Source organism: Gossypium raimondii, chromosome 4 (genome assembly GCF_025698545.1).
Source record: "Gossypium raimondii isolate GPD5lz chromosome 4, ASM2569854v1, whole genome shotgun sequence".
Lineage (NCBI taxonomy): Eukaryota > Viridiplantae > Streptophyta > Magnoliopsida > Malvales > Malvaceae > Gossypium > Gossypium raimondii.
The window spans coordinates 26079535-26107000 of record NC_068568.1 but is presented as its reverse complement, the minus strand read 5'-3'; the positions used below and the strand labels follow the sequence as shown (position 1 = coordinate 26107000).

General features: G+C 34.6%; 1 protein-coding gene and 1 pseudogene across 1 annotated transcript; one reads left to right on the top strand and one right to left on the bottom strand.

Annotated features, from left to right (window-relative positions):
• Positions 1 to 5642: 5642 nt before the first annotated feature.
• LOC105766555 (60S ribosomal protein L21-1) lies at positions 5643 to 6829 on the top strand. Its single transcript, XM_012586049.2, has 2 exons — positions 5643 to 5956; positions 6383 to 6829. Exons 1-2 carry the CDS (start codon positions 5720 to 5722, stop codon positions 6638 to 6640), a joined length of 495 nt encoding a protein of 164 aa, XP_012441503.1. The 5' UTR covers positions 5643 to 5719; the 3' UTR covers positions 6641 to 6829.
• Positions 6830 to 19431: 12602 nt separating this feature from the next.
• LOC128040462 (uncharacterized) lies at positions 19432 to 22185 on the bottom strand (annotated as a pseudogene).
• Positions 22186 to 27466: the final 5281 nt, after the last annotated feature.

Genomic DNA, 27466 nt, shown 5'->3' with positions numbered 1-27466 from the left:
AAGACACTTGCTATCAATAAATTCCTTTTCTATTATTCGAGTTATGACTTGAATTAATTCATCTCTTACTCAGTTTTTTATCGTTGTGAAAGCATGTCGCATTAGAATAATTATTGATGGACTAATAAACTTTCACAAAAGAAGTTTTGCATATTACTCTGGGAATTTCTAAATAATTTAGTAACCTGAAATAGAACTATTGTTTGGAACGCACCAAGTTTAAAAGTTTAAGAGCCTAAGAAGGAAAAAGTCTAAATTAAGACTACTTTTTCTGATTTGGTTGTCTAAATATCGAATGAGATGGCAAGAAGTCTTGATTGAGTAGGAAGAAGTCCCCTATGGCAAGAAAACCCTTCATTTGGGCATGAGCATTTGGTAGGACACCCTGGGAATGGTGTAAAAGAGTTTCATGTTCTTCATCCTTGAATTACGATATGAGAGGATTGAGAAAAGTCAAATTTTCCTACCCTTGGGTCACGGTGGAATGAAGATGGTACAAATTCTGCGTCCTAGTGGATTGAGCTTTGAAGTTCATAATGGGGGGCAATTTGATTAAGTGTTTCTTTGGAGATGTCAGCCAAGCAAAAGGCGTCAGTGATAAAACCTTAATAAACTTTAAGAAATGATAACTTGAGTGATAATTCTCAAAAAATGACATGTTGCATTCATTCAAATGTCATTCATACATGTCTAGTTAGGAGCATTGAATTAATTTTGATCATAACATCCTAATCACTAGGCATAATTAAGTTCATAGAATGGATTTTTACAGGTCATGTTCCCTAGAGAACAGATCGGTGGCCAATAATCCTATCTCCCTGAAGTTGCAGTGGAGCAGATTAAAACCTTGGGTCTTATCTCTCTGAAGTTGCAGAGAGCAGATCGCATTTAGTCTTATCTCCCGGAAGTTGCAGTGGAACAGACTAAGTAAGCAAGTCTTATCCTCCTGAAGTTGCAGTGAGGCAGACTGAAGATGGCAAATCTTATCTCCCTGAAGTTGCAGTGGAGTAGATTAAAGCCGATAATCCTATCTCCCTGAAGTTACAGTGGAGCGGATTAAAACCTTGGATCTTATCTCTTTGAAGTTGCAGAGAGCAGATCGCATATAGTCTTATCTCCCTGAAGTTGCAGTGGAGCAGACTAAGTAAACAAGTCTTATCCTCCTGAAGTTATAGTGAGGCAGACTAAAGATGGCAAATCTTAACTCCCTGAGGTTGCAGTGGAGTAGATTAAAGCCGATAATCCTATCTCTCTGAAGTTGCAGTGGAGCGGATTAAAACCTTGGATCTTATCTCTCTGAAGTTACAGAGAGCAGATCGCATTTAGTCTTATCTCCCGGATGTTGCAGTGGAGCAGACTAAGTAAGCAAGTCTTATCCTCCTGAAGTTGCAGTGAGGCAGACTGAAGATGGCAAATCTTATCTCCCTGAAGTTGTAGTGGAGTGGATTAAAACCTTGGATCTTATCTCTCTGAAGTTGCAGAGAGCAGATCGCATCTAGTCTTATCTCGCTGAAGTTGCAGTGGAGCAAACTAAGTAAATAAGTCTTATCCTCCTAAAGTTGCAGTGAGGCAGACTGAAGATGGCAAATCTTATCTCCCTGAGGTTGCAGTGGAGTAGATTAAAGCCGATAATCCTATCTCCCTGAAGTTGCAGTGGAGCGGATTAAAATATTAGATCTTATCTCTCTGAAGTTGCAGAGAGCAGATCGCATCTAGTCTTATCTCCCTGAAGTTGTAGTGGAGCAGACTAAGTGAGCAAGTCTTATCTTTCTGAAATCACAAGTAGAGCAGATTGCATCAACATCATTTTCAAGTTGCAGCAGATCAAGCTGAAGCTACAAGTCTTATCTCCCTAAAGTTGCAGTGGAGTAGATTGGAGCACTAGTTCCTATACTTCTGAAGATGCAGTAGGAAGGAATGAGGCTACTTGAAGAAGAAGAGTACCAAAATCCAGTACGACCAGGCAAAATTGGGCATTTTTAACGTCTTTGCTCCGTTCCTGTTACACGATAATGAGCAAAGAGGGGCAGCTGTAATGCCTAAATTTTACTCGGCCCATAATAAAAATAATAATGAAATGTCCAATATTTTTACAAGTCCAGAACAAAACAAGTCCCAAAATACAAAAACGGAGGCCCAAATCCAGTGGCCCAAAGTAGTGGCAGAAACCCTAGGGTTTCTGAGGTAAGCTTTAGCCGCCGCAACTCAAATATTCCCCAAAGGCCGAATCTCCATACGATCTTCACCTACAAACACAAGAAAGAAAAGAAAATCAAAGATTTCGAAATCAAATCAAACAGATATTAGCAGATTTCTTTGTATATTTTACGATTGCTATAAAAGCAATCTGAACATACTGTAATGGGGACCAATTGAAAATCAATAAAAAACACAATTACCTTTACAGCAAAAACACAGTTAGTTTAATACCGAAAGAGGAAAAATCGTTCCAAGGTTGATATTTATTTCTTTATCTTTGTTCATCTACAGTTTTTATTATTATATGTTTTTTATCTATATGCTAAGAAAATAAATAGAAAGAAAAGGAAAGAACTGACCTGAGTGGTACCCAGAACCGCCGTGAACGGTCGAAAACTGAAAGGTTTCTCAGAGATTTGAGGCTCTTGCAGCAGTGTTTTGTGGGTTTCGGGTCCAAATCTGGGTTTAGGGGCTTTAAAGGGATAGAATAGGAGATTTCTCCTTTTTCGGCCACCGCAGACGGCGGTGCCGACGCTGGAGATTGGCGACCGGCACGGTGGCCTGTGACTGGCCGTTGACCGGACCTAGGCCGGACGATTGGAGAATGAGAGCTTTTTTAAAGGTTCTTTGTTTTTTTTTAAATAGGCATAAAAATGATTTTTTTTTAGAGTGGGGGGTTTTTATAGGGTACCAAAACGGTACCGTTTGGGAGACCCGACTCCGACCCGACCAGGCCTAGGATTTGCGTGTTTTTGAGCGGAAGGGTAAATTACGCTTTTAGCCCCTTCGCCTTTTTAATCTTTTACAATTAGGTTTTTATTTTATTTTTTAAAATTTCGCCCCTTAATTTAGTTTCAATTTTAATCTGGTCCCTATGGAACGACGACGTTTAGAGGAAAAGGAAAATTTTCCCTTCCAGTCCCTCCGTGATTATGCTCGTGTTCAATTTAGTCCTTGTGACTTCATTTATTTGCGGATTTGCCCCAGATTTTTCATATTCAGTTCAATTTAGTTTTTTTATATATATTTTTTAAATTAATTAATTTCCATAATGTAATTATTCCTTTTTTGCAATTATTTTTATCTATATATATATATATATATATGTATATTTGTTATTTTAATGTACATATTTATTTATTTATATTTTAAACGAATATTTTTATATATATACGCATATTTATTTTATTTTTAATATTGTAATTATTATTTAATATTTTTTCTATATATATACTTTTTATGTACCCATTTATTTCCCTATATATATATGTATATATTTTTATATAATGTAATTATTATTTAGTTTGTTTTTTTATATATGTACATGTGTATATATTTTTAACTAATGTTTTTTATTTATATATATATAGATATTTATTCTTTTTAAAAATGCTCAAATATATATATTTTTAAACAACTATTTTATAATCTATATGTGTTTATCTATTTTCTTTATTTTCATAAGTATATTATGTATTGTATATATATATAAGTTCTATAACCCAAAAATTTATTTGTAAACCATATGAATATTTTTAATCTTCATAATTTCTATGTGCATATTATATATCTTCTTTTCTTTATTTATTTTGTTTGCTTTCTTCATTCGTTATTTAATTGTGTTTGCATTTATTCATTTAATATTTTGCATGTCATGGATTATTATTTTTCATTTCGTTTATTTATTTGTTTATATTGTTTCTATGCCATTGATGTATTTGTTATTGTAACATTTATGCATACATTCAATCACGTCATCTTTTTACTCGAATTTAAAAATAGAACTTTTCAAAATAGAGATAATACTCGTATTTAGGATTTTCAAGAAAGTTGAGCCTTAACGTATTGGGTTCCGATTTTCTTCGTTAAATCTAACAATCGAGAATTACTCTTTGATCAAACAAAATAAAACTTGTCATCGGGAATTCAATATGTTGTGTATTAACGTATTGGATGTGACACGTTGATTTCTCGAGATAAAGATTTTTTTTAGAAAAATAAAGGAAATATTGAATGTTTGGGATTTTAAGAAATCGTGCCCTAACGTATTGGGCTGCGATTTCTTTATAAATTTTAAACAATTAAATATTTTCTTAAGTTTTATTACACGAGTTTTTTTGGACCAACTCATCTTGAAAGGAATAAAATATTGCGCCCTAACGCATTGAGTGTGATATTTTCTTTTTTTTAAAATGAGAAAGTCTTAATAAATAATTTAATGTAACTAAGGATCATATTTATTAATTCTCGACATTACGACACTAATTAATCAACTTGGTACCAAATTTTGAGCGTTACGAGGGTGCTAATCCTTCCTCGTACGTAACTGACTCCCGAACCTGTTTTTCTAAAACTCGTAGACCAAATTCATTCTAGGTGATCCAATCACACCTTAATAAAAGATTGGTGGCGACTCCAAATTTTCATCGACAACTAGTTTTTGTTTTTTTCCAAAAATAAAAATGGTTTCGACAGTTTACATATTATATTTATTTATTATTATTTTCCTTTTTTTTCCTTTCAATATATCATTGAAATCTCAATTGCATTAGAGTATTCATTCTAAAACAAATTTTATATATGTATTGTTATATTTAAAAATACAATGAATACCAAATGTTGCAGTTCAACTCAAAGCATACTGTGAAGTATTAAATACATGAATATTATTTTATTTAACAAAGTTAAATTTGTAAAATATTATTACATTATTAGGAAACTATTTAGTGAATCAAATGTGCTAATGCAACTTTTAGGATTTTAATCAATACTTTCTAATGTCTATTAAATATTGCAAAATAACTTTCCTAATAAATCACATTCCAAAAAAACCATAAAATCATACCAGAAACCACCAAAAACCAGATAAAAGTACAGAATTTACTATTTTGAAAAGAATGAAATATCATGGCAAGCCCCCACGTTACAAAAATTGCCCAATAAGCGAGACTTATATTAATATTTTGCCTTCTAACATTATCACGTTTTGGCAATATGTTGCTCTCTTGATGCAGACCCCAGATAACAATCATATAATTCTAATATTAATCCAACTCATTTTCATTATAAAAATATTTAATATATTTATCAATAAATATTAGATGTAGTTATAAGATATGTTGTACTAAAAAAATGTAAATTCGAATCTTAAAAACATAATTATTTAGAGAAACAATTATAAACCTTAAATATAAATGGTAAAAACAACATAAAAAATCAAAAGAAATCCATCATAATTAAATTTGTAACGAATCTAAAATGATAAAACCTGAAGTAATCCAGATTGGATGGGCTTAGATGCCAGGATAGTCTCAAACAACGTGGCCAGCTTTGGCTTCTGGGCTCTGATCGACAATAATCGTCCTATGGTATATAAGAAGCTAAAATAGGAACAAAAGCCCAAACGCAGAACCAGAAGGTAAAAAAGGGCCCCAAAAGCCGAAAGAAAAAGAAACCCTAGCTGCTACTACTTCAAGAAAAGGAAACCTAAGCTAAGAGATCTGTAAAAAAAACATAAAAAATGCCCGCTGGTCATGGGGTGCGCTCTCGAACAAGGGATCTGTTTGCCAGACCCTTCAGAAAGAAGGGTTACATTCCTTTGTCCACTTACCTCACGACGTACAAGATCGGTGGGTATGTTGATGTCAAGGTAAATGGCGCCGTTCATAAGGGCATGCCCCACAAGTTCTACCATGGCCGCACCGGTCGTGTCTGGAACGTCACCAAACGTGCCATCGGCGTTGAAGTCAACAAGCAGGTATAATTAAACAACGCTGTTTAATGATGTTTTCTTTGTGTATTTGTGGATCTTGGCTTATGATAGTTATGGATTTTGTGTTTCATTTCATGTCTTCAGATGCCGAGTACTGATATTTTACGTAATTTTTATTAGAAAATGTTGGGTGTCTGATCCATCGACAAGCTCGTATTTCAATGAGATGATATGCACCTTAACATCAGTGTAGCATTTGTTAATTCTATGGCATGTTGGGGCTGCTTTTAACATAAAAAGATCCAAATTCACTCTTCGGGATGTGCTTAAATTTTGTCTTTGAGGTTGTGTAGGGGGCTAGTTTGATATTCTTGCCTGATTGATATTTTTAACATTTGCACTCTCATGGGATGCTCTGTTCATGTGAGATTTGAAATCTGTGTGTCCGCATTAATATGCTCAAGGTTGCAGGTCGGTAATCGGATTATAAGGAAGAGGATTCACGTGCGAGTAGAGCACGTTCAGCCTTCAAGGTGCGTTGAGGAATTCAAGCTGAGGAAGGTGAAGAATGATCAACTCAAGGCAGAGGCTAAAGCAAAGGGCGAGGTCATTAGCACCAAGAGGCAGCCAAAAGGACCCAAACCTGGTTTCATGGTAGAGGGTGCTACTTTGGAAACTGTTACTCCCATACCATATGATGTCGTTAACGATCTCAAGGGTGGTTACTAGATCTAGCTGTTGTGCGTTTGTGTGTTTTTTGGCAAACATAAGTGAACGTGGATTAGTAAAAATGGCAGTGGATAAACAGATGGCTGCAAGTTGTAAGGTTTTTCACCACAGAAAGTGCATGAAATGTCAAAAAGTATATTTACCCTTTTATGAAAATAGCATCCTCTGCGGGTAACCCATTGAATTCTAGTATTTTGTTACCACTGAATGTTTTCTCTATTTAACACTTGTTCTCGTTAATTGGTTTAGATTTCCAAACTTTCAGCGCATTGCGAGTGATATTCATAGGATCCTCTGATTCTATCCAAGCATTTTCTATCACTTGTTGGCACCCAGAGCCACAAGGCCTCAAATAGGCTTCCTTGTCGAGCAGACCATGATCAAAATGGCAAAGAACTGGATTGGACGATGATTTAACCCACATGTAATTATAGAATAATCTGTCCAGCAGTTCTATTGTTTGTCCTGATTTAAACTCAAACAAATAATTGTAGCCTCAGTATTTACCAATTATTTGCACTCATTCTCACCATATACTTCACTTTGAAAGTATAATATCCCCAAGGAAATGCTTAAATAAATCAAGAGTGTAAACTCCCAAGTGATACAAAATGAAAAACTCCCTGAAACTACTTTCGTCATTTACGTCTCCCTTAGGCTACATTTGTTTTTTTTTTTTTCTTCTTTTTTTGGTAGCAAATAAAATTAGTACATGACTAAATTTCCAGCAAGACTGATGTCCAAGTACCGCTTCATGCAGCAACATGTTTATGTCCTCCTCTAGTAGACTTCACACGTGATGGTGGATCTATGAGAGCTATCAACTGTTTCATTCCTCCTGCCGTCTTAGCTATGCAGTCAGCAACCATGTTACTATTCCTCAAGACATGTCTAAATTTAATAGAAAAGTAGTCGTTTTCCAAATCTAGGATCTTTAATGGGTGTTTTGTTTTCCAGATGGTCTGTAGTTTGCTAGACATAGTGAGGTATGAGATCCTTCTGCCAAGTAGCTTTACAATTATAGTCCGAGACATCCAGTAAGTGATGAATTGATGCACTCGCTCAGAGAAAGTAATGAATGGGATACCACTCGAGTTCACTGTCATTCCCTTTGCATCCAATATGGGATTGTTTGGATCAGGGGGTTTTGCCAGCCTACGCCGTACCTTCTTGGTTGATCGACCAATGCCGCCACCAACAAACAACGTTTCTCCAGTTTCAATCACTTCTAAATTGAAGTCCTATTTTAATTTATCCCAAGAAGATAGTTATATTTTAGCTTGAAATTCAAATTTGATTTATGCTGGATAATGCCTAAATTTTGAAACACAAGACTCATCTAAATTCAAAATCTTATCTCATCTATTTAACATCCCTTTAGATGGACGTTTACCCCGATGCAGTGTGTTTAGTTTTCCTTTTGTCTCATGTCACAATATCGCTACAGTATTTAATCTCACCGTCACCGTTATTTTTACACTAACCGCAAATAAACGTATCGCCCATCTGAAGAGGCCTTTAGTCTTTAAACTCAGCTAGATAGAGTCATGGAGATTACCAACTCTACCTTTTTTTCAAAGTTCCTTCTGATAATTGGACTTTATCAATCTAATATCTAGTTCCTTTTTACATTAAATAACTATATTTGTTGCCCAACTCAACATTTAAACACATTACAGGTCAAAATCGCAAATCCAAAAACATAGTTGGAATGTTACAAAAACAAGTTAAAAATCTTGTTACAACAAAAAGTCGGATAAGGAAATTGGACCATCAAAATTTCCAAGAGGGAAATTGAGACATAAGCTTCCCTTTTTCTTACTAGGTAATGATAAAAACTTCTTTGGTCGTTCTTATCTCAACAGCTGAGTTTGGCTCTGTCAAGACTGCACTTGGGATGTATGAAGCAAGGATCCAAAAGAGTAGTTGGATCCAAGCATGTTCAAAGACACCAGCTGGTGCTGGTCTGGGAGACTGCAGAGAGAATATTTGTTATCCCACGTATACTGGTGTGGTTAGCTTCAGCCATCTTTGTTGTTTTCAGGTTAGATTTCGACAATTTATAAAGTGTTGAAGCCATTTACAGATTCGGCATATTATTCAGCTTTACTTTTTTCGATGTTAACCATGTTTTGAGCGGCCTGTGAAACATGAGTGCACAAATGTCTGCGTATGGTTATCACTTATCAGGACTTTTCAAGGCTTGGCAATTTAAGGAGCAAACTATTGCTTTATTTACCATATAAAAAACGAAAGAAGAAAGAAAACAATTGGGTGTGGATAAACTTGGGCATTAAAACTTGTGCAAGTTTTCATTCCTTGCCGCCGCAAGGCCAAGAACAATTACAAGAATGAAGATTTGCATAGGATTGAACACAAAATCCGGCGCCATTCCATTTGGAAGCACACTTATCTTTGCAACTTTGAGGGTCACACTTTCCATCACCGGGGGCAGCTAGAACATCATGGCAAATCTCTTGTCCTATTGCTTCACCCATCATCAATGCAACTGCATGCAATAAATTTGATCAATATTACAACACCAGTTATTAGATTAAATACCATAACATGCATTTGAAGGTAAAAAATTAAACTAACCCACGAAAACACACAAGAGGACAGTGACTATGTTGAAAGAAAGGTTAGCCATCCTTCAGATTTCAGAATCAATCAATAGTGTTACTATAAAATGAAGAAGGAAAGGGGATGGTTCAGTATTTTATAAGCTGAGGGTGTTTTAAAAATGGCAAGATAATCAAGTCCCATGGCGTAAAATCTGACGTAAAATCTGAGTTTTTTCCAATACTAATATTGTTTCAGATTTTTATTTCCAATTCCATATAAGGAAATTTTTTTATAAGATAATAAAATTCGCAGAGGTGAATGAATACGGGGTTTTAGCAGATAAGTTGGAACAAGTTTAGTGCTCAATACTTAGGTTTAGTTTGGCAATACTTTTGGAAAAGTATTTTTGAAAAATGCTGTGAAAAAATATTTTTGAAAAGTGCTTTTTAGAGCTGTTTTCGAAAAATTGGAGTGTTTGGTATTGCTGTCAAAAAGTGTTTTTAAGAAATAAAATGTCTATTTTAGACATGATATTATAAAGTAACAAATATGTATTTAAATAATGTTAAAATTAGTTAATATTATGATATTTTAGCAAAAATATAAAAATAATTTATTATGACTTATTGTTAATATTTTAATATATAATATTAATTTTAAATATTTCTAAGTAATTAATATTAATTATTTATTAAATTTAATTAGAATATATAAACTATATTTAAATATTTAAATATAATAATTAAATATTTGTAATTAGATATTGACACAATTGTATTATTTTAAAATTATTTTTATTTTTAATTAATGCTTTTAACACATTTGTATTATTTTATTTTAAAATGTATTTGAATATATAACTCATATTAGATATTACATATATTGTTAATATTCAAATTAAAACATAAACCTAACGTCTATTTGGAAGAAGAAATAGTAAGGTTAAAAAAGTAAAATACCATCCAAAAGCACTTTTAGGCTGAAAAAAGCTAAAAATTTCTACTTTTTCATTGGTGAAAAAGCACTTAAAATAAGTTAAAAAAATTTCTACACTGACGTCTGTTCTTTATTGCTTTTTAGGGAAAAACACCTTTTAATGGAAAAGCTCATCTGAGAAGCATTGGAGAACACAACATTAGTTGCTGTTAATTTTTGAAGGCTTAAATTTTGCCTGGCGGAGAGACTTTTCAAAATTTATCCTAAAGAGTAACAACCAGGTGGCAATTAATTTGATTAATCATTGAAAATATTTTAAGGGTTTTAAGAAGAGAATTACAAAATTAACTTTAAATACCACAATCCCAAAATGCTATTTTTTTTTCTATATTTAGGGAAATAAACTAATTTTGGAGAGAGAAGCAAAAAATGTGTTTGCGTTTTCAACTGAAGTGACAGGAAAGCATGCCCTGGATGCGTTTTCTGTTTTTCTCTCCAATATTGTTTTTTTGTGTGTGTTTGTATGTTGGGTGTTAGAGATTTGGAGAGAAAGATTTATTTGTGTTTGTGTTTGAGGTAGACATTATGATAGTTTTAAGATATATTTTAGTTTATGGTGATGCGATAGCACTTGAAGACCTGCACATTTCATTAGCTGTGCCGAGATGGAACCATCACTTTAGAAGCCCATCGCATTGCAATTCAGGCTCCCAGTTCACGATGGTTATACAGCATTGGGTTAAAGTCACGGTTAGAGTATAACTCGGAAGCCCAGTTGGTAGTGGTTATGCGGTCATGGGTTAAAGTTTCATGATACTGGAAGAGAATACTTTATTAACCTCATACATAAGTTTGAAACCATAATCATAGGAAAAAATAAAGGGGCTTTTCAGTATAATCAACTTTTTTTTCTCCATCTTCACCAGAGCAGTATCATTAATCTAATTGTTCGAAATCTGTGACACTGTTAGATACAAGAGGACTTTCAGGGGGAGTGACTGTGGTGCTGGAGAGAAATCTAAAAGTCAAGTCAAAGTGACAGCGGTTGTAGTTATCAATGAGTTCTTTAATCACAAAAAACTATTGATGCATTGAATGGACTTTTAGATTTTCTCCCCCTGAAAGTACTTTTGCCCCCAACTTTGTCATAAGTTTCAAACAATGAGGTTAAGGATACTACTTTGGTGGAGATGGAAAAAAAATAAGTTGATTATATTGGAAAACCTTTTTTTTTCCCTATAATTATGGTGTTAAACTTATATATGGGGTTTATAAAGATCCTCTTTTGATGGCATTAAAATTTAACTTGTGACCGCATAACCACCATCAACTAGGGGTCTAAGTTATACTTCAACTCGTGACCACATAACCACCGTCAACCGGAAGCCTTAGTTATACTTCAATTCATGACCGTATAACCACGATGAGCTGAGAGTCCGAGTTGCGATGCAATGGGCTTCTAAGGTGATGGTTTCATCCCCAAATGGAAAATGGAATGTAGGGGTCTCCAGGCGCCATCACATCACCATGAACTCAAACACACCTTAAAACTATCACACAGTCTCCCTCAAACACAAACACAAATAAATCTTTTTGTCCAAAAATTTTAACACTTAAACAAAAAAATAACAATTTAGAAGAGAATTTTTTATTTTGTAAGGGACAGTGACCGAGAGAGTTAATGGAGTAGAAGGGAACAAAACCCCCATTTATATAGGCAACTGAGGGAAAAAAAATAAAAAAATAACTATGTGGGAGTCCATGACTGGGATTCCTGGGATAGGATGTTTGAAAATTATCTTGGGTTTCCCAGGATGTTTGAAAATTATCTCGAGATTCCCAAGTTTTGAAAATTTTCATGGGTTAAGGTTAGGGTTGAAAATAGGAGGGAAGAGGCATTTTAAGCTAAGGTGGCAGAAGGGATGTTGAAAGCGCGCCCTGTAGGACGCGTTTTCAGCTGAGGTGGTTGACATGTAGGTTGAAAATGCGTCTTACAGTGCAAGCTTTTAGTATCCCTTCTTCCACCTCAATTGAAAATGCATCCTATAGGGCTCGTTTTCTTCCCTCTTATTTTTAACCTTAACCTTAACTTGTGAAAAAAATTTAAAACTGTAACCCTAACCCTAAATCAGAGATTCTTAGGCTTAGTTTGGATAGGCAGTGTGTTTACCTTCGGTGAGGTTAAAAATAGCGGTGACAGTGAGATTAGTTACTGTAGCGGTGAGATTGGATACTGTAGCAGTGAGATTAGAAAGAATGGTGGAGTGTGTGTTTGGATTCAAACGCAGCCGTAACGGTGAGGTGAGAATAAAAAATGACTATTAAGGACATCATATTAGAGTTGATATATAATAGAAGTTTTTTAAATTATTTTACTTTTTAAAATTATTAAAATATGTGAATTTATAAATTCATTTAATAAAATATTAAAATGTATCTTCCAATATTTTATCATAAATAATTTAATGAATTATATAATCAATTTAAAATATTTATTAGATAAAATGATAATTATTTTTAATTTTTTATAGTTAAATATTCTTTTATAACAATGATAAATATTATTTTCACAAATAGTAACATTATACTTGGATCAAATTTTGATGTATCTAAATGGATGATTTTTAATAAAAAAAATATAGTAACATAATGTCGAAACCATTTTTAATTTTGGAAAAAAAATTGGGAGTCGCCACCAATCTTTTATTAAGGTGTGATTAGATCACTTGAAAAATAGCTTTGGTCTACGAGTTTTAGAAAAACGGATTCGGGAGTCAGTTATGTACGAGGAAGGATTAGCACCCTCGTAACGCCTAAAAAATTGGTACCAAATTGATTAATTAATGTCTTAAAGTCGAGATTTAAAAAAATGCGATCCTTAATTAAATTAAATTATTTATTAAGACCTTCTCATTTTGGAAAAAGAAAAATATCACACCCAATGCGTTAGGACACAACATTTTATTCTCTTCATGATGAGTTGGCAAAAAACTCGTGTAATAAAATTTAAGAAAATATCTAATTGTTTAAAATTTATGAAGAAATCGTAGCCCAATACGTTAGGGCACGGTTTCTTAAAATCCCAAACATTCAATATTTCCTTTATTTTAAAAAAAAATCTTTATATCGAGAAATCAACGTGTCACATCCAACACGTTAGGACACAACATATTGAATTCCCGATGACAAGTTTTATTTTATTTAATTAAAGAGCAATCCTCGATTGTTAGATTTTACAAACAAATCGGAACCCAATACGTTAGGGCTCAATTTCCTTGAAAATCCTAAATACGAGTATTATCCCTATTTTGAAAAGTTCTATTTTTAAAATCGAGTAAAAAGATGACGTAATATTATAATATATATAAATGTCGCAATAACAAATACAATAATAAATTCAACGATGGCATAAATAATATAAACAAATAAATAAACGAAACTAATATACATGAGGAAAAAAGTCAATGACATGCAAGGTATCAAATAAACGAGCAATAAAAAAAATGAAAACGCAAATTAATAAACAAATGAAAGAAATAAACCAAAAATAAAGAATAAAAGATACACAATATATATATCGAAATTACGAAGAATAATAAAAAACAAATAATTTTACATATAAAATTTCGTTATAAAAAAATTATATAAACAAAATATATAATGCATTTGTGAAAATAAAGAAGAGTATAGAAATATATATATATAAATTATAAAATATGTGTTAAAATATAAGTAGATATTTAAGCATTTTGAAAATAAAGAATGGATATATACGCATATATATATATTTATATATAAAAGAATATTCATTAAAATATATATATGTATACATGTACATATAAAATATATATATAGATTAAAATAATTAAATAATATCTACATTATCAAAATTAAAAAAATATAAAAAAATAAATATGTGTATATATATAAATATGAGAAAATATTAGTTAAAGAAAATAAATAAATATGTACCTAAAAAATATACATGTATATATATAGATAAAAAAATTTACATATGAAAAAATAAAAAATAATTACATTGCTAAAATTGATTAATTTTAAGAAAAATATAAAAAAGGACTAAATTGAACTGTAAATAAAAAATCTGGGGTAAATCCGCAAATAAATAAAGCCTAAAGGACCGCATTGAACGTGCGAATAATCATGGAGGGACTGGAAGGGAAATTTTCCCTTTTCCTCTAAACGGCGCCGTTCAATCGGGACCATATTGACATTGAAAATAAATTAAAGGGCGAATTTTAAAAAAAATAAAAATACTTAATTGTAAAAATGTTAAAAGGCGGAGGGGCTAAAAGCGCAATTTACCACTCCGCTCAAAAACACGCGGATCCTAGGCCGGGCCGGGTCGGATTCGGGTCGGCCTCCCAAAACGACGCCGTTTTGGGCGTCTGGGGGCCTCTCCAAAACGGTACCGTTTTGGTACCCTATAAAAGACTCAAACCTTTCAAAAAAAATCATTTCAAAACCAAAAATAAAAAAACACCCTTTTAAAAAACTATCCCCCCAGTTTGTCCGGCCTCCAGTCCGGTCACCGGCCACCACGCCGATCGCCAATCTCCGGTGCCGGCGTCGTCGCCTGCGGTGGCCAAAAAAGGGAAAAATACCCTAATCGGTCTCTTCGACCCCCTAAACCTAGATCTGGCCCTAAAACCTTCAAAAAACTACTGAAAGAGCCCTAACTCCTCGTGAGTCTTTTCGATTTCCAGCCGTTCTCGGTGATTCCAGGCACCTCTTCAGGTTGTTTTCTTCCTCTTTCTTTATTTAGTCTATTTTTATTCGAATGAAAATAACAAAAAACAATAGATTAAAATAAAGCAAAATAAAAAACTATAAATGTAAACCTTGGATTGGTTTTTGCTTTGTATTGTATTCTCTGTTTTGTTTCTGAAAATAATCATGTTTTTTATTGATTTTTCCTCCCCCTTTTACAATATTGAATCTGCTTTTTTATAGCAGTTTATGAAAAAAGAAAAAAGGTAAGACATATCTAATACATTATTTGCTTGCTGATTTTTTTTTGGATTTTCTTGCTATTCTGCTGATATTATTTTGTTGCCTTTCTTGCCGTGCGGATTTGGAGAGGGTGCGCACAAAGATTCAGCTAGTGCAGAAGGACTTGGCTACGGCGGTTGAAGTTTACCCTAGAAACCCTAGGGATTTCTGAAACTGTTTTTGGCCACACTGTGATTGGGCCATTTTTTAGATTGGGTCTGGAGCTTTGGGTTTTGTGATTTTCGGCTTAGTGTTGTAAAAAAACACTGGACTTTTATTTTTATTTTTGTTTATTAAAGGCCGGGCAAAATCTAGGCATTACAGCTGCCCCTCTTTGCTCGTTATCGTGTAACAGGAACAGAGCAAAGACTTTAAAAATGCCCAATTTTGCCCGGTCATGCTCGACCTTGGCGCTCTTCTTCTTCAGCCTCATTCTAACCTTATGCGTCTTTCAGAGGTATAAGCTTTGGTGCTTCGATCCACTCCTCAGCAACTTTAGGGAGATAGAATTTACACCTTGTAGCTTCTCAAAATTTGCTATCTTTAGTCTACTCAACTGCAACATCAGGGAGATAAGACTTGCTTTCTTGGGTCTGCTCCACTGTAACTTTAAGTATATAAGACTAGATGCGATGTTCAATCTACTTCACTACCAGTATGGGAAGACAAGATCTACTATCTTTGATCAAATTCATGCCAATACATGAAGACAAGATCTGTCATCTTCGATCTACTTCACGCCAATACGTAAAGACAAGATCTGCTACCTTTGATCTACTTCATGCCAATACATGAAGACAAGATCTGCTTTCTTCGATCTATTTCGCCACCAGTGGGGAAGACAAGATTTGTTACCTTTGATCTACTTCATGCCGAATCATGAAGACAAGATCTGCTTTCTTCGATCTACTTCGCCGCCAATATGGGAAGACAAGATCTGTTATCTTCGATCTACTTCACGCCAATACATGAAGACAAGCTCTGCTATTTTTAATCCACTTCACGCCAATACATGAAGACAAGATCTGCTTTCTTCGATTTACTTCGCCACCAATATGGGAAGACAAGATCTGCTATCTTTAACCTGCTCTGCTGCCACCGAGGGAGGCAAGGCTAGTGTCTTCAATCTGCTTCACTGTCAGTACAGGAAGGCAAGATCTGTTATCTTTAACCTACTCTGCTGCCACCGAGGGAGGCAAGGCTAGTGTCTTCAATCTGCTTCACTGTCAGTACAGGAAGGCAAGATCTGCTATCTTTAACCTGCTCCGCTACCACCGAGGGAGGCAAGGCTAGTGTCTTCGATCTACTCCACTACTGCTTAGGGAGATAAGATCTGCAATTTTCAACCTGCTCTGCTGCAACCCAGGGAGGCAAGACTGGTGTCTTTGATCTGCTTCACTGCCGGTACAGGAAGACAAGATCTGCTATTTTTAACCTGCTCCGTTGCAACCCAGGGAGGCAAGGCTAGTGTCTTCGATCTGCTTCGCTGTTATTACAGGAAGGCAAGATCTGCTATTTTCAACCTGCTCCGTTGCAACCCAGGGAGGCAAGGCTGGTGTCTTTGATCTGCTTCGCTGCCGATACAGGAAAACAAGATCTGCTATCTTCAGTCTGCTCCACTGCAACCTAAGGAGGCAAGACTGGTGTCTTCGATCTGCTTCGCTGTCATTACAGGAAGGCAAGATCTGCTATTTTTAACCTGCTTCGCTGCAACCCAGGGAGGCAAGACTGGTGTCTTTGATCTGCTTCGCTGTCGGTGCAGGAAGACAAGATCTGCTATTTTTAACTCGCCTGACCGCAACCTGTGGAGGAAAGATCGGTGTCTTTGATCCGCTTACGCCGATGCAGAAGGCAAGATCTGCTATCTTCAATGATCTGTTCTTTAGGGAACATTACCTATATAATGAACCTAATTATGCCTAATGATTAGGATGGCATAAAATGAATCAAATGCTCCTAACTAGACATGTGTGAATGGTGTTTGCACGAATGCATAATTTTTAATAATTTTTTTTTCGAGAATGATCCCACTTAGGTTATCATTGCTCGAAGTTTATTAAGGCTTGAACACTGATGTGCTACAACGCCTTCTTGCTTGGCTGGCTTTTCTAAAGAAACATTTAGTCAGGTTGCCCGCCACTGTAAACCTCAAAGTTCAATCCATTGGGGCGCAAAATTTGTACCACCATTCTTCCACTGTAACCCAAAGGTAGGAATATATGGCTTTTTCTCGATCCTCTCCTATCACAATTCAAGGATACAGGATCTAAATCTCTCTTGTCCCTTACACCATTCCCAGGGTATCGTACCAAAGGCTCATGCATAAATGAAGGCTTTCTTCTCCGAGGAAACCTCTTCCTACTGTCTGGTGATCATTGCTTACTTGTTTATTTAAGCTTTGTCATTTTGTTCAATCAATGTTTTTAACAACAAAATCCAAAGAGAAAATCCTAATTTAACTCTTCCTTTTCAGATTTCCAACTTTTAAACATGGTGCGTTCTAAACAATAGTCCTGTTTCAGGTTCCTGTGAAAGTTTTATTAATCCATTAATCATTATTCCAATGCAACATGCTTGCAAAAATGGTATAACAATGGATGAGAATACAATTGGTTCTGAGCATAGCTCGAAAGGAATAGATTATCTAAAAATAGTAAATAAAGATAACAAAGAAATTGATTGGGAATGTGTATCTTGGAAAAGAATGAAGTATTCCAAGAATAGCAAATTCAATATAAAAATTGGATGCCCCAGATATCGCAGCTTGAACTTCTCTATACAAACTTTCTGAGTTTGACATGTGTTTAGGAGATCTACAGTACTCTGTCGATGTCTCAAGATGTTGTCTACCCTTTCCTGTTGATTCAAGATCATCATATGCCCCAATCTGATCAAAATTTGAACTGCTCTAATCACCTCATGCCCCATTATGATCAATATTTGAGCTGCCCTTTTTGGGTTTTCAACTCAAATCCTCTTTGGTCTCAAGGCGCCCTTTGCGGGTTTTCACCTTGGCCTCTCCATTTTCTTTATTCTTTTCTCTCTCTCTGTTTTTATATTTTGAAATATTTTTGATTGAATCTGAACTCATAGGATTAGGCATGTCCTTATTATCCTTTTTGATCAAAATCGACGCTTTTCCAAATAAGGCCTTCCACATAAGGTCCTTCCCTGCTTGAGATGAAGTTTTTTTTGTATGGGAAGGATCTTCTTTAATACCAGGCCCCTCTCAAGGAATTCTCTAGGATGGACCTTTTTTGTGAACTTGTATCATTTGCTTTTGACGCATTTGACCATGATGGACAACTTTGAACATTCCTCTTCAATCGGAATTGGATTCAAAAACTCAGAAAGAATATTATCTTCAATAGGCAAAATCGTGATAGGCCCAAGAGAAAGGCATTGCCCCGGCAGAGTTTTTTTTGCGCCATCTTTTTTTTTGGGCGATATGGCATTAATCGTGAACAGACTGCAAACTTTTGATATTATGCTGTTGTTCAAATTTAGTACATTGTCAGATATGATCCTTTTGGCGTTCCATACTGACATATGATTTTTCACAAATTTGCTAACTGTTGACTTTGTGACATTGGCATATGAAGCAACTTCCATTCATTTAGTAAAGTAACTGACGATCACAAAGATGAATCAATGACCGTCAGACTCTTTTGGCGAGATCGACCAAATGACCTTCATGCCCCAGATAAGGAGAAGTCATGTATCCCAATGATTCTTTGTAGGGTAAGATCCGTTTCTCGACTTGTTCTACCATCCTTAACAAGTCCAAAAATAGGCTACAATCTATGTCATCTTCAAAGTCATGAAATCCCTCTAAACACATGCCTCACTCAAAAGGAAATTCTAAGCCTGTAGTATTGTCACTCATGTTATTGATATCTGAAGACTCAATATAAAAGAATATACAAAAAATGTATTTATGAATAACTATTTGTACAATATAATTATGAATGAAAGAATGATGTGGAAGAAAATCCAAAAATGAAAGAATAATTATTTCAAAAGAATGAAAAATATTGGCTCAAAATGAATAAAAGATGTATTTTATTAGAATAATGACGCTCAAACATGAGCCTATTTCACAAAGGAATTTTATCATTTTAGGCTAAAACAACAAAAATGTTCTCAACATTACTCTAAATAAGCTCTAAAATTACAGGATTTCTTCCAGCTTCAATTACTTAGAACACTCCCAGCATTTATAAGGCGGATATCTAACAAGGTCCCCTTTCATTTGTGTCTCCCTATATGTCATTGATGTGAACACTTCCCAACATCTCTTCATATATTGCATTCACCCCATTGCCAATGTGGTTGAGTAGCGGATTTTCTGCACTAGAGGCCTTATCAAACTTGATAATGCCTATATTAATGAGTCTTTCCACTATCTTTTTGAATGCAGTGCAATTTTCTATCGAGTGCCTCGCAATTCCTGCATGGTATTCACGCTGAGCATTTGCGTTATACCATTTAGGAAATGGAGGCAACATTGGTTTCTGGTAGAAAGGGGACACCACATGTGTATTAAATAGGCTTTGATATAGCTCGCTATATGACATCAATATAGACGTGAACTGAGGCCTTTCTGTATTTGCCTTTGTGTAAGATTCTCGCTTTAAAGGGTTCTGATGGCTAGTGGTTTCTGTCTTTGGCCGGCCCACAGTGATTGGTTTTGAGTGGGCCTTGCTATATCTGCCTGAATTATCCCCCTTATTCCCCTTCCTCTTTGGGGCTTTTATAGTATCTGCGTACTCTACCCTCGCCTGTTTTATTTCTGCTGGATTATCAAAAGCAATAGGATTGGCTAGATTGTTCCTCAAACTGGATCTTGAGCCTATCGGGCGAGTCATTGGTGCTAAGGTATCGGTCTGATATTGTTGAGATTTGATAGTAAGGGGTGCCCCTTGTGGACGCATATCTGGCTGGACATTTATCGGGGTAAAATCTGAGGGATAAACAGGGTCTTCATCATCCTCCTCAAAGTGGACCACTGAGTTTTTCACTTCTTCTAACTCTCTAGCTAGCAATCGATTGAACTGCCTCATCATAGTTCTCTATAATTCTAGCATCTGACCTCTCATTTCCTGTTGAAATTTGGTCAGTTGCTCCTGCATCTGCATTTTCATTCGCTCTAATTTTTCCAACCTTTGGTCCATTTTTCTAGTCTTTGATCGAGTACCGTAACGGTGTGTGGTAGGTTGGTTGGTTTCCAGATTAACTGAGGAATGATTTATATCAATTAAAATCTTTTAGTGGACTTTAATGCTATGATATCATGTAATGCATGAAATGAATACAAAAAGGTGTCAATTTTAATTCAATTCCGTTTAAGAAAACTTTACTAGAAAGCAAATTTCTTTACATAAAGTGAATTACAAATAAAGTTTTGCCCTATTACTCAGAATTCTAATCTTCCTAAGTAACAAAGCTAACTCTTGCCCCCGATTTGACTCTAATTCATACTTCACACTCAGCATGTCAGCCTACACTGCTAAAGTCTGTATGTGATCAGTTACTTCTCAAATTTGGACCATAGACTCCTCCATGATATGATCTCTGCTCCTAACTTGATTCTGAAAGTAGTGAAGCTGTTCATTATTACAACTTTCATTTGCTTCTAAGTACTTGATCCGGATCTCACAATTTTGCATTGCCGCTTCTAACTCTTCTCTTCTTTTCTTCATTTCCTCGATCTTGCTCAAGCTTGCTCTCAACTCTATTGCAGAATTCTGATTTCGGTACTGATGAAGAGATCTTTCCAATTCGATTACCCTGTCCTTTAACTCGCCCTTTTCCTTTTGGCTTTCTGATAAACTCTTCTCTAAAGCTTCATTTTGTGTCTGAACCCCTTGAAATTTCTGTTCCCATCTATCGACCTTGTCCTTTTCCTCTCGAATTTTTGCTCACCATTGTTCTGAAGTTTTTCCTAGCCCAATGGTTCTAATTGACAGATGCAACTTTTTATAATCCGTCTTCAAACTACCCAGCTCTTCTTCCACCCTGTCTTTCCCTTTTCTTAATTTCTCATTTTCAAGCTTTTGAACATCTATGTCTAACCTCAAGTTCATCTTCTCTTCCTCTATTTGCTCTATCATCTTTTCTAAATCTGCATTCTTCCTTTCAAAATCTTGCTTTATGATCTCCAACTCAGAAGGAATAATCCGCAAATGCTCTTCTATTTTCTGGCTGTTTTCCGAATTTGACTTGGGTGTATTATCATTGATTCTCTTAACCCACCATTCACTATACTTAGGAGTTATCATCGGACCCACAGCTAACCTCTTCATTCGGTGAGTCTGTTTCCAAGCACTAGACATCTCTTGAATCTTCTTTCTATAACCATCATCATTGTACGAAAATTCACAATCAGCTATCCCTTGGGTCGCAGGTATAAATTGGCTTGACCTATATTGCCTTAGCACCAATAATGGGGCATATCCAACAGCTCCCCAAATACCAAGCAAAGAAACCCAATCAAAATTACCACACCTATACAGGATCTCATCTGGAAGCAACCAAGGAGCTCTCCACTCAACGTCCTCCTCTTGAAGATTTTGAAGAATTGCCATCCACTTCTCGTCTGAAATCTCGTCTCTCCTCGGCGTAGCTACTATCTCCTTTAGCGGTGAATAATTTTCAGAGAAAACCCGATACGAAACCTTATCCATCTTCCAAAAGTGACTGTGAAACCATGCGAGTAAAAGCTGTGCACATCCAATAAATCTACCTTCGCCCGTCTTTCGGCATGCACTCAGTGACCTGAAAGTTTCTGCCAAAATTGCTGGAATCGGTGTAACCTTCTTATCAAGCAGGTCGAATAAATCAGTGACTGCTTCATCCACATGCCCGAAAGCTTTAGGGAAGACAACCAAGCCGTATATACTTAAAGCAAAGACATCTAACCTCTTTCTTACGTCTGGGTGTGTTAGAATTACATCTTTCAAACTTCTCCAAGGAACGCACTTTCTATCCTCCTTTTGCTTAATCCATGCAGCAACCCACTGCTCACTCATCCCTATTATACTCATCAGCTTTTTTGAGAAGGTTAGCACATTTACCGCTCTCGTGTAGACTCTGTCTACTTGAAACTTTGAACATCAGAGTAAAGCCACATATTCTTCTAGTGTAGGCACCAAATCAACCTTCCCAAATGTAAAGCAGCTGTAAGCAGGATTCCAAAATTGGGCGAGGGCTCAAAACAAACGCTTGTCTACCTTTACGTTAAGCAAATAAGGCAAATCCCTATAATTATCATAGAATAGCTGTCTAACCTCGTCATTCCACTGATCCCATATCTCCTTTAATTCTTGTAAATTGTTTTGAGTTACACTAATGCAAAATCCCATAATTCCGACACATACCCATCAGCCAAACTATCACCCTTTTCTTGCTACGTTGTTTCAGACCAAATTCGGACAGCCGCATTGTCCTCCACTTTATCAAGAAACCCTTTTCCCATGACAAGCTTTCTATCTAGCAACTGAATATGAACTGACGCCTTTTATGATGAAATGAAATGCCATGTCATGCAATCAAAATAAAACACAAAAGTCAGTATCAAATATAAGGATATAATCAACGAAGAGTAAAATGTCTATTAGGACATCTACTAGGGTTTAGTGTGGTTCTACCTAAGGTGGATTCCTAAGGTTCACTATATGAAGTTTGGCTTCTAGGGCAAAGGTACCCGAACCAGCAGATTCCTCGATCTTCACCCATTATAGGCTCATATAAATCAAGTTCGGTTCAGGGGAATACATTTTCCCTATGACTATACGGAGATAAAAATCTCACGAAGGCATAGGTACCGATTTACTCCGAAAGTGATCCACTATCCAATACGAAGGTGAAAACCTCACGAAGGAATAGTTTCTCACTCCCACTTAGAAGGGTAAAATCATTCGACTCATGTAATGTGTAATGCAAACAATATTTAAATCAATCAAGCAAGAAAAAAAGGATCTTATGAATTTTTTAAAAAATATTTTCTCGACCATAAGACAAATTAATCAACTTTGTGGCTTGACTCTCTTTTTTTTTTGAAAAAGGTCCCCAGCGGAGTCGTCAAGCTGTCGAAACCATTTTTAATTTTGGAAAAAAAACAAAAATTGCGAGTCACCACCAATATTTTATTCAGGTGTGATTGGATCACCTGAAAAATAACTTTGGTCTATGAGTTTTAGAAAAACGGATCCGAGAGTTAGTTACGTACGAGGAAGGATTAGCACCCTCGTAACGCCCAAAAAATTGGTACCAAATTGATTAATTAATGTCTTAAAGTCGAGAGTTAAAAAAATGTGATCCTTAATTAAATTAAATTATTTATTAAGACCATCTCATTTTGGAAAAAGAAAAATATCACACCCAATGCGTTAGGGCACAACATTTTATTCTCTTCATGATGAGTTGGCCAAAAACTCGTGTAATAAAATTTAAGAAAATATCTAATTGTTTAAAATTTATGAAGAAATCGCAGCCCAATACTTTAGGGCACGATTTCTTAAAATCTCAAACCTTCAATATTTCCTTTATTTTAAAAAAAATCTTTATATCGAGAAATCAACGTGTCACATCCAACACGTTAGGACACAACATATTGAATTCCCGATGACAAGTTTTATTTTGTTTGATTAAAGAGCAATCCTCGATTGTTAGATTTTACAAACAAATCGGAACCCAATACGTTAGGACTCAATTTCCTTGAAAATCCTAAATACGAGTATTATCCCTATTTTGAAAAGTTCTATTTTTAAAATCGAGTAAAAAGATGACGTAATATTATAATATATATAAATGTCGCAATAACAAATACAATAATAATAAATTCAACGATGGCATAAATATAATATAAACAAATAAGTAAATGAAACTAATATACATGAGGAAAAAAGTCAATGACATGCAAGGTATCAAATAAACGAGCAATAAAAAAATAAATGAAAACGCAAATTAATAAACAAATGAAAGAAATAAACCAAAAATAAAGAATAAAAGATACACAATATATATATTGAAATTATGAAGAATAATAAAAAACTAATAATTTTACATATAAAATTTCGGTTATAAAAAATTATATAAACAAAATATATAACGATTTGTGAAAATAAAGAAGAGTATAGAAATATATATATAAATTATAAAATATGTGTTAAAATATAAGTAGATATTTAAGCATTTTTGAAAATAAAGAATGAATATATACATATATATATATTTATATATAAAAGAATATTCATTAAAGATATATATATGTATACATGTACATATAATATATATAGATTAAAAATAATTAAATAATATCTACATTATCAAAATTAAAAATATATATAAAAAATAAATATGTGTATATATATAAATATGAGAAAATATTAGTTAAAGAAAATAAATAAATAAATAAATATGTACCTAAAAATATACATGTATATATATATATAGATAAAAAATTACATACGAAAAATAAAAAAATAATTACATTGCTAAAATTAATTAATTTTAAGAAAAATATAAAAAAAAGGACTAAATTGAACTGCAAATAAAAAAATCTGGGGTAAATCCGCAAATAAATAAAGCCTAAAGGACCGCATTGAACGCGCGAATAATCATGGAGGGACTGGAAGGGAAATTTTCCGTTTTGCTCTAATCGGCGCCGTTCAATCGGGACCATATTGACATTGAAAATAAATTAAAGGGCAAATTTTTAAAAAAATAAAAATATTTAATTGTAAAAATGTTAAAAGGAGGATGGGCTAAAGGCGCAATTTACCCCTCTGCTCAAAAACATGCGGATCTTAGGCCGGGCCGGTCAAATTCGGGTCGGCCTCCCAAAACGACGCCGTTTTGGACGTCTGGGGGCCTCTCCAAAACGGTACCATTTTGGTACCCTATAAAAGACCCAAACCTTTCAAAAAAAATCATTTCAAAACCAAAAAAAAAAAACACCCTTTTAAAAAACTCTCCCCCCAATTTGTCCGGCCTCCAGTCCGGTCATCGGTCGATCATCAGATCGGCCACGTCTCGCTTGCTTATGTGGTTTAAAAGGAAAGATACCCTAATCGGTCTCTTTGACCCCCTAAACCTAGATCTGGCCCTAAAACCTTCAAAAAACTACTGAAAGAGCCCTAACTCCTTGTGAGTCTTTTCGATTTCCAGCCGTTCTCGGCGATTTCAGGCACCTCTTCAGGTTGTTTTCTTCCTCTTTCTTTATTTAGTCTATTTTTATTCGAATGAAAATAAAAAAAACAATAGATTAAAATAAAGCAAAGTAAAAAAACTGTAAATGTAAACCTTGGATTGGTTTTTGCTCTGTATTGTATTCTCTGTTTTGTTTCTAAAAATAATCGTTTTTTTATTAATTTTTCCTCCCCCTTTTACAATATTGAATCTGGTTTTTTATAGCAGTTTATGAAAAAAGAAAAAAGGTAAGACATATCTAATACATTATTTGCTTGCTGATTTTTTTTTTTGGATTTTCTTGCTATTCTGCTGATATTATTTTGTTGCCTTTCTTACCGTGCGGATTTGGAGAAGGCGCGCACAAAGATTCGGCTTGTGCAGAGGCACTTGGCTGCGGCGGCTGAAGTTTACCCTAGAAACCCTAGGGATTTTTTAAACTGTTTTGGGCCACATTGTGATTGGGCCATTTTTTAGATTAGGTCTGGAGCTTTGGGTTGTGATTTTGGGCTAAGTGTTGTAAAAAAACATTGGACTTTTATTTTTATTTTTGTTTATTAAAGGCCGGGCAAAATCTAGGCATTACACATAAGACATAACAAGTTCCATTACTAGAAATTAGGTTATGATATAAAATGTTTTTACAAATATAGATTCATTAAACTAGTTGCAATGGTTTCCCTTAACATCGCGATTTCAAGGTCAGTTTGACTGTTAGAAGAACTCGATTCACCTATATCAAAATGGCTTGAAGAGATTGGCATGTCGGGTATATTCTCACATTGTCTAAAATCCTCATCATTTGACCAAGCATGTCTTCGAATGTAATTATGCAAAACCATTGTTGCAATAACTATTAAAACTTTCTTGTTGAATGTATAACTTGGAATATCTCTTAATATTGGCCATTTTTTTTCCACACTCCAAATATTCGTTCAATCACAGAGCGTAACGAAGAATGGGCATGATTAAAGGTTTCTTTTTTTCCCGATACTTGATGATTACCTCGACGAAAATCAGGTAAATGATATCGTTCCCCCTTATATGGACCTAGAAAACCTACCATTTGTGGATATCCTGAATCCACAAGATAATATTTTCCTACAAAAAAGTAAAACATAATATCAAGTTTAAAAATAAATTAAAAATTTTAATATTTTTTATGTAAAGAGTAATTAAAAAATTAAAGTTCAACCTGGTGGAGGGTGTGGAAACTTTAACTCTTGTTTTCTAAGTGCTTGCGAAAAAATTCTACTATCATGTGCTATTCCTTCCCAACCAGGAAATGCAAAAATAAAACACATGTTGAAGTCACAAACTGCCATAATATTTTGAGTTAGTTCACCTTTCCGTCCGATATAAGGTATTTGACAAGAAGGCGAAATGCATGCTTTTATGTGTGTTCCATCTATGGCCCCAATACAATCCTTTAAAATAAATACAAGTAATGAGATAAAAGTTAGAAATAATTTATATTTTAAAAATATAAAGATTGTGTAAATTTTACCTTAAAGTGAGGCCAATATCTTGTATCATGTCGAATATGGTTCGGTATTTCCTCGAATTGACCTTCAATGGGTTTAATCGTGTCTATTCCCATTTTGCAAATATATGCAACATATCAGTAAAAATTTGACTAACAGTTTCCCCAGATTGTTGAAATCGCTCTATTGCATTTGAATTTGATTCTCTATTTCCAAGAATGTACAATGATGCTAAGTTCTCCATCGCCGATACTTTCCCATGCTTTAAGCCATAATTTGTTTGCAAATCATGCAACAAGCTGTGAAATATATTTTTTGGCATCCTAAAACTATTCATGTAACGATCATCATGCCCATTTAATACTTCGTTCACCCACATTTGACCTGTATATTTTGAATCCGTATGTGGTTGCATAATGAAATAAGTTTCATGTTGTACCAATAAACTGCTTAACACATATTCTTCCTCTTCATGATAATTGTTGTGCTCAACTTGGGTAACAATTGTGGCTATTATTCGTTGAGCTTCTTCACTTAATTCAGGGGTATCATAATTCATATCAAAACTATTATACATATTGTTAAATTCATCCATAACCTAAAAAAGTAATCAAATGAAAATAAATTAATATTTTGT

Bases quoted from the DNA above. Each gene is read 5' to 3' on its own strand.
- LOC105766555 (XM_012586049.2), top strand. From the start codon at position 5,720: ATGCCCGCTGGTCATGGGGTGCGCTCTCGAACAAGGGATCTGTTTGCC. The intron at 5,957-6,382 runs GTATAATTAAAC...TCAAGGTTGCAG, and splicing joins GCGTTGAAGTCAACAAGCAG to GTCGGTAATCGGATTATAAG.